Genomic DNA, 19,810 nt, shown 5'->3' with positions numbered 1-19,810 from the left:
TTGGCATGGCCCATGTTCAAACTTGGCATTCAGATCATATAGATAAAACTTCTGACCAAGTTTGGTGAACATCGGATGAAAACTACTTGAATAAGAGAGAGGACACCATGCTGAATGTTAAAAAACGCACTAAGTGACCCCGTGACCTAATTTTTGAACCGGCAAGGCCCATGTTCGAACTTGGCCTTAAGATCATCTAGATACAACTTCTGACCAAGTTTGGCGAAGATCAGATGAAAACTACTTGAATTAGAGAGCAGACACTTAATACGGACCGACAGACCGACCGACCGACAGACAAGTTGAAGTTCACTCCTATATACCCCCCTAAACATCGTTTGTGGGGGTATAATTATCCTTAGACAATTAGAACACATTTGTACATAACCATTTCATGTAGATTTATCATGATAACAAGGATAGACCTCTCGCATTTTTTTTGTCTGTATATGAAAATGTTCTCTATTTTTATACAACTTACTAGTCCCTTGACCACGCGTTTGTTATATACATAACATTTATGTGCTGTATACTCATGGACAATTGTCTATTGTATAAAAATTGGGAATAATTCTTGTATTGTGATTTTCAAAACTAATGTAAATATAGCCATCTTTTCCAATATTTAGAGAGAACAAGTTCAAAATGGCATACTGTCATTGTCATATATTCCAATAAACACTCACAAACTAGTTTAGTTAACAGAAAAAATGGAATTTGATCACAATTGTATTTATTTATTCCATAGAACATCATTCCAGCAATAGGTTACATGATTACTGTGTCAAAGTATGTTCGTTCCTTATCTTCGAATCTGTTTCTGAAATGTAATTGACAAAAACAGAAAAAAAGATCTCAAACACTAGGTTTATTAATATTTGAATGCGCAATATAATGTAGTCTTTCACTATGTGCCGTACAATAATTACTCTGTAAAATTTAAGTATTCTGTCAATACTTATTATGTCCTTTCATTTGTATACACCATATTCCACGACCAGTGTATACACCATATTCCACAACCAGTGTATACACCATATTCCACGACCAGTGTATATAACACAAAACAATAATTGCATTCTAACGTTATAGAGTTGTTATTGAATACAAATAATAACACTCTTTGCTTAACATATAAACACTAGCAATTTTCTAATTTTCAATTATCAAAACACAGGGACCTTCTTTTTATATTGTGATCACGATGGTATGATGGTACAGTTCAAATAGAAATAGTTCCAACTTTTAGAATGAAAGTAAGATTTTTAATTATTTTTTTTATTCATGTAAGTACTTGTATTTCCGTATCAGTTCAAAATGTTAAATATGGCATCACAAAAAGCGTCAAAATCTATATTGAATAAACAATGTTCCCGTTTAATAACATGCTTAGTTCATGAATGGAATGGTTGATTGCATGTTGTGCAAAAATAGCTGGCTTCATAATTGTCTTCATTAGTTATATGAAAAAGTGAACACATTCAACATATATGCAAGTGCATACTCGTCACGGCCCTTAATTGCAACAGAGTATTTATCTTTACAACAACAGCTTGATATAAAGTAAAAATTTCACACATTTTTCAGCAAATTAACACAGTTTCAACACGAGTTACCACAGCCTCATATGGCAGCAAAAGTGTCTATATTGATTCACCAGTTCCATATCAAAAGGTTACATATTCATTTCATCCAGCACTACCACAATAGCCCACACCAAATGGTATACATAAGGGTTCCACACAGACTGTATTAGTCATGTTTCTCCAACTTGGGAACATCTTTATACGAGATCCAGTAGAATTTAAGCCATGCGTATGTAACACCTATTGCACAATACACTGAAGTCATCATCAGCGGCAGGAAAGGTAACTTATCTGTGAGGCCCAAAAGTGTGTGCCCAACACTGTTATATAACTCCAAAGGGAGAATACCCAGGAGATAAACTGACTCCACAGTAGAGAGCAGGGGCAAAGAGGATGATGTCCCTTTGTCTCTGATATAAAATACAAAGGTCCATTTAAGTATGCAGTGCAAGTATGTAGCATCGTTAGATTAAACTGGGCTTTAGGAATGGGTTGTTAAACTGCTTAACGGTATGTTATTAAGGTAGTTTTGTATTGTCATATACTTAGATAATAAATGGTGTAAACAATCAGAGAATAAATAATAATTATTTTCAGTTTCAATACAGTATTTGATAAATAGAATTGTTACTCAAAAACATGATATTGTACATTACATATATACATGTATTTTTATGATAAATATGAAACAATTTGATTTGTTTTCCAAGGCTTAACAACTATTACAACACATCAAACAGGTAGTGTTGCTTTTTCTATTGATGAGAATGTCAAGGCAGGCACAAGTATTAATCTGATAATCTTTCAGTTTTCTACTTTTACTTTGGTATGAACATGTGCATATACAACTTAAATAATGGTATATTACATGTCAAGATAAAATTCTTATAAATAAGAAAAACATAACCTTTTCCATTAAATTAATGTCATTTTTGAGCCTTATTAATATTGTTGAGTAATGAAAAATGTTGAAATACACTTTCTAAAATAGTGTGTTCTTTTTCAAGTTAAAAAGAAATAATGTGCATATACAAGTAGTAAAACATACTTACTTATAAACATTCGCAATACTTGAAAAGGCATAAACTGTTGTTAATAGCATCAGGCATACTTTTATGGGAGTTTCTGAAAATAACAACAATGAAAATAGGCTACAATATGCAGTGTAATATTACCATATCTTGTGTTAATTTATTTTTACACTGTGAATGTGACATTTAACCATGAACACAGTTAAAATATTTAAAAAATAGTGTTCATATTTCTATGTCATTCAATATGATTATTTAACATACAGTATATCTAAACAGAATTTTTTGAACAATTTTCTGACTCATCAAAATGATATTTTAAGTAGAAATGTTTCCATAGGCCAAATATATCTCTGTTAAATATGACTTAAAATGGAAATGCATGTTGAGTGACAGACATTATGTTATAAGAACAAAGAGACAATCACCATTGAAACTATGCAATCACTGAAAGTTATAAAGAACTGCACATAACACTGATATCAAATGATGAACCTTAACAATCAAACCTGCATTAAGACTTTTGATCTACAAGTAAGACATTTGAGATAGCAAGTGGCTCTGCTGCTGAAAAAATCCTCTCAAAAAGCTAAACAATCATACCATGCTATTTGTAAATAATTCATTCATACTTAAGTTTTAATGAAGTCATTTTGAAAATAAAGTGCTTTATTCTTGCGCTAGACCTAGAAGTTTGACCTTGACATTGAAGCAGGCCAGGTCGTTCATAAATATCATCATTTTGCCCAGTTAATGAAAAATATTTCAATGCATGGTCATGTTTGTAACAGGCAGCATATCACTATTTGATAGGGTAAACTTTTGTGCCATTCCATGAGTGCATGAAAATGTAACAGTCCAGACGACTTTCAGTACAGACCAGCAGATACCTTAATGAGTTGCCTGTGAGAATCATTGTAACAGTACCTTCAATTAATGTATATATTAAGGACGGTGGACTACCTAACTTAAAATGTCCCTTATGACCTTGATATTGTGCTAGGAACATTGCAACAAGTTCTTACACTTTGATATCTTGATGTGATGATAATATATACCAATGTATTTCAATTTGTTCAATTTCATTCAGTTTTCCCCAAAAATAAAAATCACTCCTAGTTTCATCCCACACCCTCTCTCAGTTTAATTGCGTAAAAATGTTCCCTAAATTTAATTTTTCACGTGCCTTTTTCTCTCATATTTGAAGGCCAGAGTCTGTCTTCACAGCTTAAAAAAATGGACATGGTTTATACAAAGTGCAAAGAGTAAAGTAACACGAAATCAGTGCATTACATTACAAACTCATCCTTGTATGACATCAGTTCATGCCCTTGTTTCACATCCAATTTGTTATATTGAAATTTTCCCTATACAGATCACAATCAAGTGAAGAGATGTAGCACAAGTAAAAAATGTGAAACTAGTCCACTCCACTTACCAAACTGTGTAAACAGCAAAGGAAACAATGAATAATGTCCAATAGTGGACATCAACAGCAACACACTGGCATCCCGCTTTCTTTCCTGCACCAGTAAACTGAAATGGAAGGCTAACTTGCGAGACATATTCAACATATGCATTGAGGTGCAGATACATAAAATATAGAAAACAGTAGGACCTATTTCAGCTTTAATAGATTATACATTTAATATGTTGTCAAATAATGTTCACAGTTAATTACTAGCTAATTCCCCTCACACTAATGAGAAAAGCAAAATGGGACTTAATTTTTATGCAAGAATATCCTATACAACAAACCATAGTGGAATGATCATCATTAGTATGGCTTTCTCATGGACATGCCATCCAAACATGAAGGATCCGAATCCACAGAGGACCAGGGCTCTGACAAAACTCTGTGGTCCCTTGGGACCGGACCACAGCAGGTACAGGCATGGCTGCAGCGAAACATTGGTTATTAGCTTATTTGATTGAATGCAAGTCTGCTTTAACTAGAGCTTGTCTGCAAGTGATTATACCCATTGACTCTGCATCTTATAATAAATCATGCAGTAGAATATTATAATCGTTTGAAGAAATGTATTTTGAAAAGGAACATTACTTCAGCAGCAATTACAGCAAAGGATTATAAAAATAGCACATACATATATTCATATAATGAGGAAAACTGGATGCAGGTTTTAATGTTGTACTTTTTTGTTCTTTGAAAAAAGTAAGAGTACTTCAAAAGTTTGTGTCTACATATAAACATCCATATGCCCATTGTGACTCCAATATACCTTCTTAACTTTGTTGTGATTCAATATACAGCAAATGTGATATCTGTGTTGTTGTTATTTCAATACAAAATAATTGTTATTTATTAATTGAAAAATCCTTTGATATCTTAAAGCACAACTACTTCAAAAAGACAACTCAAGCTCACCAATATGGAGAAGGCAGTCAACACCAGAGTAACAAGTGGTGTGACAGAAGGAAGCACAGCATGCTTAAATTCTTGGACCAGTCCACCAGTCATAGATGCTGTATGATTACCGATGGATACCAGGCCTAGTTTGGTTCCTTAAGGTTTGAAAGAGATTTGTATAAAATCACATTTGCCCTCATATTTCCAGATCTTACAGGCCCTACAGGGTAAAGGTTTTTAAGGTGAATTCATATACAAGTGATGCAGAAATTGTGTTAGTAGATACACAAATATAGTATACATTATTGTTTTTGGTTTTTACTAGTTAATAGATCATAAACTCAATTATTTACCCTCTAATATGTTTCTTGGATATCAATATTTAAATTGCAAGTTTTAAATTTTGGTTCTGTCTTTTTATAACAAAGATTAAATCAGAAAACTTGATCCAAATAGAACAAGACTATTGCCAAGCAATAAAAGTCCCCTACCATCTCCAACATTGTCAGAAATTCCACCAATGTCAGAATATTGTTTTTATTTGTTGCCATAGCAACCAGAATTTTTGACGTAGGAACAAAATGAAATGACGTGCATAATGTCCATATTGCCATCTATCCATATGTCAAGTTTCATGAAAAAATATTAAGAACTTTTAAAGTTATCGCAGGATCCAGAAAAACACCATTTTCAGCAGTATTTCTAGTCTATTTGTTGCCATAGCAACCATAATTTTAGACAAAGGAACAAAATGAAATGACGTGCATAATGTCCATATTGCCATCTATCTATGTTCCAAGTTTCATGAAAAAATATTAAGAACTTTTAAAGTTATCACAGGATCCAGAAAACCACCATTTTCAGCATTATTTGTAGTCTATTTGTTGCCATAGCAACCAGAATTTTTGACTTAGGAACAAAATTAAATGATGTGCATAATGCCCATATTGCCATCTATCCATGTTTCAAGTTTCATGAAAAAAATATTAAGAACTTTTAAAAGTTATCGCAGGATCCAGAAAAAAACACCATTTTCAGCAGTATTTTTAGTCTATTTGTTGCCATAGCAACCAGAAAATTTGACGTGGGAACAAAATGAAATGACGTGCCTAATGTCCATATTGCCATCTATCCATGTTTAAGTTTCATGAAAAAATATTCAAAACTTTTAGATTTATTGCAGGATCCAGAAAAAAACACCATTTTCAGCAGTATTTCTAGTCTATTTGTTGCCTTAGTAACCACAATTTTTGACGTAGGAACAAAATGAAATGACGTGCATAATGTCCATATTGCCATCTATCCATATTCCAAGTTTCATGAAAAAAATATTAAGAACTTTTAGAGTTATTGCAGAATCAAAAAAAAACACCATTTTCAGCAGTATTTCTAGTCTATTTGTTGCCATAGCAACCACAATTTTTGACGTAGGAACACAATGAAATGACGTGCAAAATGTCCATATTGCCATCTATCCATATTCCAAGTTTCATGAAAAAATATTAAGAACTTTTAGAGTTATCGCAGGATCCAGAAAAGTGTGACGGACTGACGGATACAAAACCATAAGTCCCATCCGGTGAAACCAGTTAGGACTAATAATGCTGATAATTAAACATGCATTTCCTCTAGCATAGAAAACAAATATATTTTATGTAAATCACATTTTTGCAAGACTTTAATAGCATTTTTTCTTACAAAATAAGCAAGTTTTAACAAAAAGTCAATTTACCAACAACAGTGGCAGCTTTGTCAGCCACATTGTATAAAGCCCAGAAGTTAGGTGCCCAATATGCATGGCAGAGCCCACGTTTGAAGGGGAATAATCTTGTCTTCAACTGTTCAAGCTGGTTCTACAAGTGGGAAAATGTTCCGTAGATTATAAATGTATAATGTAACAAAAATTATAAACCATGTAATTCAACAATTATAACTTAAGTAAACTTAAATTATATTTACAGAATTCCCTCATGCTAGAGCTTCTGAAGTTTCATTTGTATATTTTCAAGTGTAAATTTTTGCAGACTTAAAATTATTAACACCAAACACAAGCATCACAAGGTAAATATATAAAATGAAGTGCAGTTAAGTTGACATCAAACTGAAAATGAGGAAATGAATAAAACATGACTATTGCCAAGCAATATATGTCTCCTACCGGCTTCACCATTGTCAGAAATATTATACTTATATTTAATATTATATTTGTTGCCATAGCAACCAGAATTTTTGACGTAGGAACAAAATGAAATGAAGTGCATAATGTCCATATTGCCATCTATCCATGTTTTGAGTTCCATGAAAAATATTTAGAACTTTTAAAATTATCGCAGAAAACCACTTTTTTCATCAGTTTTTCTAGTCTATTTGTTGCCATAGCAACCAGAATTTTTGACGTAGGAACAAAATGAAATGACGTGCATAATGTCCATATTGCCATCTATCCATGTTTCAAGTTTCATGAAAAAATATTAAGAACTTTTAAAGTTATGGCAGGATCCAGAAAAGTGGGACAGACTCACAGACAGACAGACACACAGAGCGAAAACCATAAGTCCCCTCCAGTGTGTAGGGGACAACAAGAATTGATGTCAATGTGGCAATGTAGATTAGATAGAATTAAACTTGAAATTGGTGAAACAAAAATTAGTTATAATATCATTAAAACTACAAATGTGATTAAAAAAAAACTATAATTAAATTGTTGCCAAAGTATGAGAACATGTAAGGTGACTGTATTTCAAGGTTTATATATCTTACCAGTATCACAAATGGTCCAAGTGATATTCCGAAAACAAACAAAACAATTGAGCCCAGACCAATAAGTCGGAGAATGGAAAACGACCTCCAATTCAAAGAACCGTCTGAAATATATAAAAAACTGTTGAAATATTTGGGCCTATCAATTTTATCAAAGGATGATAATTGTATTGATAAAATAAGAGCGTAATAATCGTGCTAAAAATTTGGTCATAATTATACATCTTCAGCAGTGAGTGTTTATGAAGACCCCTTACACATATATCCAACATAAACTTCAACTTCTGTAGTAAATATTGAGTTATTGAGTAGTTGCACGCAAACATTAACCAACATTTTCTAAGTAAACAAAGGGCCATAATTCTTTTAAATCCTAAAGTGAAAGCTATGATCCATGTACTCTGAATTTCCTTCAAGGGCCCATTATAATTGAGTTTTATTTTAATCCTTTTCATGCTTCAAAAGGTATACTCAACTCAAGAAGCAGGACATAGGGACTAACAAGGCAATTTCTATATACCTCCATTTTGGGACACAATAAAAGGATTTTAAATTGAAATGATTTGTGTATAAAGATTTTAAATTGGGTATTAAGATCGTATTTATCTATTGTTCAACCATACAAAGATTTTGTTCTAGTAATTGCTTACCATCTTTGCTTTGGAATACATAACATCTCAAGAGGTAAACAAAGTATGCTGGGGCCACATACAGATATAAATGCTTGAAGTTCAGGAGAGCTGCAAACCAGAATGCTGCAGACATGTGCCTGCCCTTGAAATACAACAAAAAACAGAATTTATGAAACAAATCTTTAATAGTCATATTTATGTACAGAGTTGTTATGACGTTATTTTTTAAGGATGCAAGCATAATTTATTTTCTTAAATTTTAAATCTTCATATAAAGAGTTGAGGATGATATCATTGCTATATCCACAAAGGTAAACACATGCATATTCTAACTTTCAACACATATATTTATACAGAAGAAGTAGTAGACTTAAAGATATTTTGCAAGCATACAGTAGTTATATGTTTTAACATTTCATAGTTACACAAATGAATCATATTGATTTATTTTCAACCCATTTATGCCCAGTGGACTCTCCCATCCTTCTAAATTGGATCAATTTATTTCCAAAATTAGGGGTGTCAAGTATATTTATTTCTATATTTAGAATATTCCATAAAGAAATTCATTTAAGCAAACAGCGTAGACCCAGATGAGACACCGCATTATGCAGCGACGCTAGGCATAAATGGGTTAAATAAGCAGCAGTTTTCTGTACATCCAACAAAAACTAATATCAACATCTTTTACTTAGATATTGACCTAATTTGGCTTATTTAATTAATTCTTACATTACCTGATATATCCTCACAATCGACAACAGTAAAGTACCGTAGAGAAATCCATTGTACTGGAAGTGTATATCTGATAAGTATGTCAAGGGGGACACTACATACAAATACATAATATAATACACAGTTTCTTTATTTCCATTTAAAAAATTGATGCAATTATGTTGGATTTGAGACATAAAAATATTGATTATCAGGAAGTAAAACAATGGCTTTGTGAACCATAACTGTTATGTAGCAACATTGTTCATTGACAACAAAGTGTATTTGAACTGAGTATTGTTTCATTCCCTATTTCAATTATTTGATCCTGGTCTTTCTCATTGAAAACTTACTAGATAATGTACTTTGGTGACTTTTTGTGTGTGAAAACATTTTGTTCAAGTCAAAAGAAGATCTAGATTAAAGTGATATTATGGGCATCTAACAGTTTATAGGTGTCTATCGCAATCGTTGTTTATTTTTGGTGTTTTCACTTCATATACACTTATATTTGTTAATGCAGCATCAACATACTAAAACAATAACCCGGAAAGGGAAAAAAATAATGCATTTAAATATCAACCGTTCTTTGGTTTGACAACTGGTCATGCATGTACGATGTGAATCTAAATTTAGTTTTAGTGCAGATTCGTTTATACCACACAAAGACAAGATTTTGTTTTACGGATCATTTCGGCTTACAGGACTGGGTGAGTCATGTAAAATATTTAATATAAAATATATTTTTATAATCAACTGGTAGCAAGATGAGTTGCAGATAATTGGTCAGTAACCACATGTTAACTAACTATTTTGAACTGTTAACTGTTTTCAGCTCAATTCAACAGTGAAAAATCCCCATAATATCACTTTAATCAGTAAAATTATTAGTAAAACAATAAGTAAATTACCCACATTACAAATACAGGAAGTACTTTTCAGAAGCTTTTTACAGGCATCATTAAGAATGGCCAATGCATAAAAAGGATACGGTCAATGATCAACAAGCCAAAATTCGTTAGAAGTAATGTACATTGCACAAGTACAGGATTGCGAAAGAAATCTTCATGCTCCGTGACCTTGGGCTGTGTTTTCTGGTAGAATGCATACAACCTGAATAATGTGTAAATATTAATGATCACACAAAGAAATTTGACCCCATTCAGCTTAAACCATCTGCCTTATTAATTCGGAAGCAAGCGTTAAGCATTATTTTAATGAACTATTTACTGATAAAAATATTTCCAAATAGTCATTAACCTGCACAAGCAGGAAAAGACAGTTAGGATCCTTCATTTATGGCAATAACAAACTTTCAAGGAAATTTTATGTATATAGACCTAGTAATTTTATTGTGAATAAACAGTTTACTGATGGAAGCTTGAAATATTATACTGGAAGATAAAACCAATTACAAATGAGGTTGTAGAGTTGAAATGCACATAACTATTTACTCAACTCTTGTTATTAAGTTTGTATTCAGCTTATTAATTAACAGTACATATATTTCTTAGAAGTTAACTGACTTACTCATAAACTGCATATATTAGCATCACATCTGACACAATCACTGTCAGTTGCTGAAACAGGATTGTAGCAGAACTGCGGTAGTCCACGTTTTCAACCTTCAGCATTGCAGGATCAAAGAATGCTGCTAACTGTGACAGAGCACATTCAAACCATGCAAAGAATGGAGGATAGTCTAGTGTCCATTGTGATGTTTCCTGTAAATCATTAAGAACAGTTGTATTTCAGCCTTAAAGGAGTTCAATAACAGCCTGTATACAAAACAATAAACTTAAAGCATTTATTACACATGTTTTATACCGGTAGATAACACTTGAACATGATTTTGCTATTAAACTTAAAGTGGAAATATCATACTCCAAACTTTCATGTCGTGACAAAAAAGAGTAAAACTAGAATTCTCAGTAAAACCCTAGAGTTCAAATGACAGCCCTGTATAAATCCATGTGGTAACTAGACAAACTAAGTTGAAATTGCTGTAATTACAGAATAGAATTTTATAGATCTAATTGATATTCCATTTTTTATAACACATGCCAATAACATGATTTACAATTAATAATGGTTTATGTTTGTAATAGTGAGTAGCGTTTGTGTTTATATTTTACTGAGGACTTGGGAATGTTGGACAGGTAAGACTTACTTCATAATACCACTTTCGGACAGGAAGTGAATGAGTAATGGCCAACCAGTTCCTATGCACATCAAAATCTGTAGATTTGCTGTAAAACAAAAAAAAAAGAACTTTTTTGAAATGTAAAATATATGCCGTGGTCTAGAAAAACCCGCCATAATGCATGTGTGATAACTATTGTCCTAGACTAACATATGCAGTCAACAAAATTGTATTACGGGCAACATATTCTATTTTCATGAAATTGTTCGTCTTTGAATGAAGTTTTTTCTTTCTTCTTTCTTCTAAACAAACATCCAGAAGGGCATAGTGTACTAGTACTTTTAGTCATAAAGGTGAAGAAAGGTGGCATAGTTGGAGCTATACTTTTCTCATTTTTCTTATTCAAATTTAATTAACGTTCATCTGGTACATTTCAACATATCACAGTGTGGCATTCTACACTGATGAAGGGGTCATGTTAATACTTTTGTTTAATGTGGTTACAATTTATATACTGGTAATATAATGGTGTGTTATAATACATGAAATTTATTCCATTAAATATATATATATATTTAATATTTATTTCATTGAGATGATGTTTTATATTATATTTAACAGTGAATATTGCTTGATTATCATATGTACATATTAAAAGGTTATGTTTTTAATGTTAAACATGTATTCATATGAGATAAACACATTTATTTCATAACTTTATTAACTGATTAATGTGTTATCATATTCACTGAAAAAAACTTCAGTCACTTAGATATGCGTACCAATCCACATGCAAGACAAAAAATTACAGGACATGAGGTTCTTGTAATTTTTTTAATCTACAGGAACATACCAGATTTTAACAGACTTTGTTTTTTGTTTACCAAACAAGATTAAATACATTTTTTGTGCTTTTGTTTCTATCATTATGCCATTCAAAATGTTAAACAATTAAAAAACAAGAGATGTGTTTGTCAGAAACACAATGCCCCATACTGCGCTGCATTGAAATAAAATTTCTATTTATCATTTGGCAGGTATAGAAATCATCTCCCTTTAAAGCTTATAACTTCCCTTTGATTTTGTCCAATCCAACCAGGGGGGGGGGGGGGGGGGGGGTCTGTAGACAGTCAAAATGACCAAGTCAGACATCACTGACAACCAAGGCCTATGGTTTATCAAAGAGATCATAGCCAGAGTTCATCACATACCTATAGACATAAGTCCAGAGGTATGTAATGAACCCTACCATTCAAAAATTAGTACAGTAAAGAAATGATAATTATATCATTAAAAAAAACTTTGACAAATCATTCATTTGAGTTATAAATAATCAAAATAAAAAATCTGTACAGTAACTGTGAAAAGAAGTTAAATTCTTGGTAAGGAAATATATAATATGAGATTTATAATTATATAAATTACTTCCCTTGAAAATAATTGTCTCTAACAAATCTCTATTTTTAGTAGAAAATAATTAAAAGCCACTCTCTATTTTTAGTAGCAAATAATTAAAAGCCACTACCGTGACTGTAGATTCACCACTCAATGTGCAGCTCCATGAGATACACATGCATGCCAAATATCAAGTTGCTATGTTCAATATTGAATAATTATCTCCCTTTAAAGTTTGTTACTTCCCTTGGATTTGTATTTTTGACCTTAGACCTTAAAGGATGACCTTGACCTTTTATCACAATTTGTTTGTGAGAAACACAATGCCGCCTCCTGTGCCACTTTGATTTATTTAAAAAAAAATAAAATTTGGCAGGTCGGATAATTATGTCCATTTAAAGCTTATTACTTGGATTTGTTTTTTCGATCCCTAGACCTGACGATGATGTTCACCTTGTAATTTTACCACTCAAAATGTGCAGCTCCATGAGATACACATGCATGCCAAATATCAAGCTGCTATGTTCAATATTTAAAAAGTCATGGCCAATGTTAAAGTTATTTTCAGACTGACGGACAGACTGACATACTGACTGACGGACAGTTGAACTGCTATATTCCACCCTACCAGGGGCATAAAAACAATAAATGATAACTTAATATAGACCTGTTCTTTAATAGCATATGGTAAAACTTATGTAGAAAGCTTTCACAATTTTTTAAACAGCAATAAACAAGAGATGTGTTTGTCAGAAACACAATGTCCCCTATTGCGCCGCTTTGAAGCCATAAATTTGACCTTTGACCTTGAATGATGACCTTGACCTTTCACCACTCAAAATGTGCAGCTCCATGAGATACACATGTATGCCAAATATCAAGTTGTTATCTACAATATTTAAAAAGTTATGACCAAACTTTAATGAAGGTTCAAGTTTTAGGAAAGAAAAATACAATGATATTTGACCTTTGACCTTGAAGGATGACCTTGACCTTGACTTTGCACCACTCAAAATGTGCAGCTCCGTGAGATACGCATGCATGCCAAATATGAAGATGATATCTTCAATATTGCAAAAGTTATAAAACTTTAACCAAGGTTAAGGTTTTGGGACACACACAATGAATGAATGACTGACAGACAGACAGACAGAACAAAAACAAGATACCCCCGATCTATCGATCCGGGGGCATAAAAACAATATAGTATCCATACTGATTAAACTAGATAAAAATAGAAATTGACAACAACAAATAACATAACCCACCAGAAATTCAAATCAAAAACGTCACAGTGTATGGTTTTAGAATCACTCATGTACTCTTGAGTCATATTCTGCAGAGCCTCAAGGATTATTTAAACATTCAAAAACATTTGGAATAGTAAATTGAAACCAGTTTATGTCTTTTCAACCATAAAAAACTGTTGTGTTTTGCTTAGGTCACGAAACTTTTAATTTGCACATAAGTCATAAAGTGATATATTTGTGATCTGTTTGTGTCTTTTTGTGCCAGAAAATAGTTTGTGTTGCTTATATCACCAATTCAAGTTGCTAATATCACCAATTCAAGTGCTCCCATAAAAAAATATATTCAGACTGTTGCAACTCTCAGTAACAGTGAGACAGTGTATGGGAAAGCTGGAACAGTGGGAGTTGGATTATTGCAACTATTATTGCATAAACTCTATCAATAATGCCTCATGCGCGGTGCAGAAACTTGGCAAAAGGAGGGCTTGAACGGGAAAAATTGTGTATTAAGAATGCGATTCACGTGCCGTTCAAGCCCTGCTATGTGTTTTTCATATCCATAAACTGGTCAGCGCACAGTTACTTCCCATTTTTCATTGGATTCAATGAAGTTATAATGAACTTTGTTAATAACTCCAGCCTTCGACGACTTTCCAAGCATAAATTGGGAACTGAATAAGCACCAGTTTCCTCATGCATGCAGGGATAAAGGCAATGAATATTTCAATCCACTTTTCAAATTATACAATCTGCACTCTCTTTACAACATCTTTATTTATTGGCAACGTCAATGAAGCTAAGGTTACTTACTCAACACTTTCAAAAGGCTATGCTGTAAATATAAGTGTTTTTTTATACCTTCAACGTTCCTGCTGTATGCTTGAAATACTACAGTGACAATATGTTGGCAGTATAAATTTTTAGAAAAATTAATTGGAACGAAATTAGATAAACCTGTACGAAAGAAACATCTATGAAAACAATGACTTATTCTGACGATATCTTTATTCGTCACGACCAGTAAATTCCAAAATAATTCCTCATTTCTTTCTTTGCGCGGATGCATTTAACTTTGCATTAATCCACTGTTTAAACACATTTTTAATCGAAAACTGCCTATCCGAAGGTAAAGCCTCGTCATTTCTGATGATGACTGAGTGAGGAATATGTAAAACACAACCTTGAACTGTATGAAGTCATATGAAACAATCAAATTTTTTTGTCGATGTCAAATGAGCAAGACATATTGTTTTCAATGTTATTTTAATTTGTTTTGGTATGTGTGATTTGTTTATGCAATAATAATGAAAATACACATTTTTTCGCACATGGTCATCTGCAGGCGCTCTCAAAATCCGTTTTTCGAGCGCCCGCAGATGATCATGCCATCGAGAACGTGTATTATCCTTATAGTTATATACAAATGCAATGATGAGAACTGACATAACCAGTGATTTTTTCCCTCTTTATAAAGTACTGAAAAACAGCACTTTCACATTTAGGAAAAACAAAAAAATTCCCAATTACTGTGAATAAAATTCCCAATTGAAGGTTTATTTAATTTTTTTTCTTTTTAAATTAAATGCAACACTTAGTTTCCCTATGCAGCTCTATGGCTTGAACCCAAGTAATTATACTATTGACAACTTGACAACATTAAGTTATCAATTTTAAAGTATTTGGGAGCAAAAAATCAAATACACCAATTTCACAACATATATTCTTCACGATGCAAATTTCCCCATTTTCAGGGGTTTTCGCACACAATTGTCCCAATTGGGCTGGAAGTGGTACCGGTACTTTTCCAAATTGGGCAAAATTAAATACTGCAAAACTAATTTAAAGTTTTCTGTTTCATGTGACAACATCACTTCAGAAACAATATTTAATTGATGTCAAACTTATCAATCATGAGTTCATAATGATATATATCAATTAAGCTTTGAATCAATCTATATATACTGTCTAACTTCCCTTTCGGGTATTATCGACAGGTGCGAAGTCAGTGCAGGTAAAAGTGTTAAAAGTGAGAATGTTAAAAGTATGTTACGGGCAAAAGCCCGCAAAGCGGGCGTTGACCTTTCATACATATGGAAATTTAGACATAAAATTACATAAGAATATCACATAGGGATGCGTCTCGAAAAATTTGCCACGCGACATATATTTTTGCGATGCTATTTATGACCTTGAACAAATCAAAAACACTTTGGCATATGCTAAATCACATGTAAATACATACCTTAGGAAAAATTATATCAATGACATCATAATTGTGTAGCTAATCGCACTAAACATTCTCGCATTATTTGTTTTTCTTCGCAACCATTCCAGAATTAAGTCATTATCTCCCCTGAATACTCATCTTCAGTGGGTATAAGCCGAAGACTGGTTCACTATATATAGTGACAGTCTTTACCAAACACAATTATGTGAACATAACCCATCTTAAATATATTGCCGAATCTCAGATTTCTGTTGAATTTATTTGCTTTGATCTTTTCGACATCTTTTTGTTATTATTATCCTGACAATTCACAAACGCTTGTTAAAAAATTATTTGTTTTAAACATTATAGTTGGCATCTCTATTCTTCCAGTATTCTGGCGATATTCTAATAACGACACCCTACTGTTTATTTGTCAGAATTCGTAACGCATTTTCCATTCGCTCTCAGAAAGAAGTTTTACATGTGATCATGAGCAATATTCTGGTAAGTTGTCGTAGTTATCCATCAGAAACCCATTTATTCACACACTTAAAAGATATTCTGATCTAACTTTTTAGTCTTTTAGCTTTAATTTTTAACGTATTTACACCTTGTCTGCTCGCACTTTACCGATATCCCGAAAGGTTACTTATCACTATAATAAGTTTAGGCCTAAAATCACAGAATCCGATACCGTTGGATTTTCGTACCACAATCTTACGTAAAACATCCTCCAGATTCGAAATCAACAAATAACAAGACATTTATAAATTGTCTGCATTATTGATCAAATTCTAAGATATTTGTTGGTTTTCCGTTCTTAGAAGCTGTTTTGCCAAGGCAAGAGCTGGGCATCACACAAGCCATTCTATCCAGCAAAACTGACAGTTTTGGTTTACAGAAATAAACAAAGGAGGGATTCCTGAACTATCAAAATTTCCAAACTACCGTAATAACGCTATGTTTTCGGACACTTAAAAATAATTATTTTTTTTCGTGTCCGAAAACTTAGATAAAAATATATGGATGATATAACATGATGCATTCTAATATTTGCATTCAAATTGTAACTATAGAGCTAAGTGTATGCAGTTTAGTGGCGACAAAATTTAAACTATTCAACAATAGTTTGCGAAAGAAAATTAGAAACCTGCAAGATACCTGTATTTATTAAATATTTTATTTGGGAAACAAGTTTGTTGTTATGCTGTTACACATAATTATACATTGATCATAAATAAGAAGACAATTAGCAGTGTTAACGTTTCCCAACAGTAGAAATCATTCTTCTGATGAAGTCAGTGGTATACAGACAAAAGCTCCAGGTATGGCTTTCAATACGTAGTGTGTATTATTTGACAGTCTAAAACTTATTGGATTAAAAAAAATCCTGTCAAATTTGTCAATCAAAATTGATTTGACACATCACATGATTTTGATTATGTTAAATCAGTGTAAAAATGCAACTGCTTTATTAAGCTGAATTGAGACATTTGATGAAACAAACTGTTTCCTGGGTAGGACCAGTACTTAGTGTCTATACGACCTACCATGACGCTGAAAGTCTACAAGACCTACTAGGTAGAACGAGAAATGTACTTCAACGTGCAATTTTCATCGACCCTCGAGTGTTAGCCAATCAGAAGACACCTTACATCTGTTGCATATAGAGATATTTGACATTGAACATAATTATTATTATTATTTATACCAAATTATACGACTATCGCCCGCTTACTCATAGATATTGTGCGTATTTATTAAACATTATTATTATAATTTATACCAAATTATGCGACTATCAACCGCTAACTCATAGATATTGTGCATATTTATTCACCTGGAATGGCGGAATTAACCTCTGACTTATGCAAGTTATGGTTATCACAAAATATGACCAACGGGGAGGTAATTATACATTATTTATCCCGTAAATGTTTGGCAACTGTTTTGTTACCGTTGGGAATTTCCTACACAGTTATGCGCTGGACAGTCGTGATACTCCGCCCCGCATGATCAATAAATACTCAAAATATGCTGAATAATTTTAATTTTAAAAAGGTAACAATTTTATCTTCTTCAAAATTTGTATATAATCTATTTCAAGGCATTAAATACTTGAAACTTCTATGTTTTTTTTTTGCCATTCTGATATTTTTATTCATTTTGTCCTTAATTAAAAAAGAGATTTTAAACATTTATTATGAATAAATCTGAAGGAAAAGTGGCTCAAGAGACAAATGTTTTGATTGGCTGTTCAGAAAATGTGTATGTCGAAGTACAAACATGTATGTCGAAGTACAAATTGTACTTTGATGTACAAATATATACTTCAAAGTGTATTTTATATTTGTATGTCAACGTACAATTATTGTACTTCGACGTACATTTCTCTTTTTACCTTGTAGGTCTTCTTGACTTTCAACCCAAATGGTACGCCATAGTATGTTTTTAGGGTTATCTTAAGAATGCTCCCACTTGAGGGGCCAATACCTCCCAGTCCCAGTGACTAAGCAAGTAAGCAGACACCCCATCCACTATACCACAGCCACCGAACCAGCTTTAAATTCCTGTGGCTAGAAAACAAAAAAATTATAAGAAGCTAGATCTTTAAACTAAGAACATGTTACTCGTTTTAAGATAGATTTTTTTGGATGCGTTACTTAATTATTGCAACAATTATAATATTTTGAACACAATCATGTCCATATATTTATAAAAAAATACATGGTTATCAAAAAGCTTTTGCCCGTAAATTAGGTAGCACCTACAATCATGTTAGATTTATAAAAAGGTGAAGTGATTTAAGGTTAAAAACTGATAAAAAACATGTCGCTCAGAGTTCAAGGGGCAGAAGGGGAAAGCAGGGACTGCTTAAACCCTTCAAGATCAGGATGTAAAACTGTAGTGGCGGGGAGGTTGTTCCACATCACAATAGCACTTGGAAAAAATGAAAACTAATAATTTGCAGTAGTATGGATCTGTCTGTAGGAGAGGGGATGCATGTAATGTGAAAATACTGAGCTCAAGCCTGGGATTGAACCCACGACCTCCAGAGTGGTAGTCAGACACTTTAACCACGTCGCTAAAGAGCTAGCCCAACAGCAATGCTGTTGGAAGTGACCTTACTTTTACTACACTCCTCCCCCTTTTAATGTTTCAAGGCCCAGACACACCCGCTACAACATGTCTTGCATCCGCATGGCCCTACAAGAAACCATTACACAGCTCAGACCGACTCCCGCATTCACAGTACTTTTTTGCCTCGTCGCCATTATTTTGAAAATACTGAGCTCAGGCCGGGGATTAACCATGTCGCTAAAGAGCTAGCCGTTTGTTGAAAGTGACCTTACTTTTACTACACATGTGACGAGTGAATCAAGCAACGGTATATCCGAAATATAAATCCGGAAATCTAGTACAAGTACCGATTATGAATTTGAATATAACTGCGATGATATACAAGCAAAGTAAGCGAATATATCAATATAAATAGCTTTGCATTTGTCATTATTTCGTTGAATACTTACTAAGAATTTATTAAAAGAAGCTTAAAACACGACAAAGCAATGCCAACTGCAATAACTGCCATCATGGTAAACAGGCGCTTGCAAAGCCAGTGTAGGTTACAGTATACTAAATAATCGTGTCATGTCGGGCTGTACGCTCTAAAAAATATAGTTTACTCGAAGGCATGTTCTACACTTTAAAGTGATATTATG

At 32.8% G+C, this 19,810-nt stretch overlaps 1 protein-coding gene across 1 annotated transcript; it reads right to left on the bottom strand.

Annotated features, from left to right (window-relative positions):
* Window positions 1-855: 855 nt before the first annotated feature.
* LOC127877803 (probable dolichyl pyrophosphate Glc1Man9GlcNAc2 alpha-1,3-glucosyltransferase) lies at window positions 856-19,745 on the bottom strand. Its single transcript, XM_052424055.1, has 13 exons — window positions 19,619-19,745; window positions 11,262-11,340; window positions 10,622-10,815; window positions 10,083-10,204; window positions 9,115-9,182; window positions 8,396-8,519; window positions 7,746-7,849; window positions 6,718-6,838; window positions 5,004-5,140; window positions 4,376-4,515; window positions 4,056-4,153; window positions 2,639-2,711; window positions 856-1,996 (listed from the first exon to the last, which is right to left on the bottom strand). Exons 1-13 carry the CDS (start codon window positions 19,681-19,683, stop codon window positions 1,753-1,755), a joined length of 1,569 nt encoding a protein of 522 aa, XP_052280015.1. The 5' UTR covers window positions 19,684-19,745; the 3' UTR covers window positions 856-1,752.
* Between the last annotated feature and the right edge of the window lie 65 nt (window positions 19,746-19,810).

Source organism: Dreissena polymorpha, chromosome 4 (genome assembly GCF_020536995.1).
Source record: "Dreissena polymorpha isolate Duluth1 chromosome 4, UMN_Dpol_1.0, whole genome shotgun sequence".
NCBI lineage: Eukaryota > Metazoa > Mollusca > Bivalvia > Myida > Dreissenidae > Dreissena > Dreissena polymorpha.
This window is presented reverse-complemented; position numbering and strand designations above follow the sequence as displayed.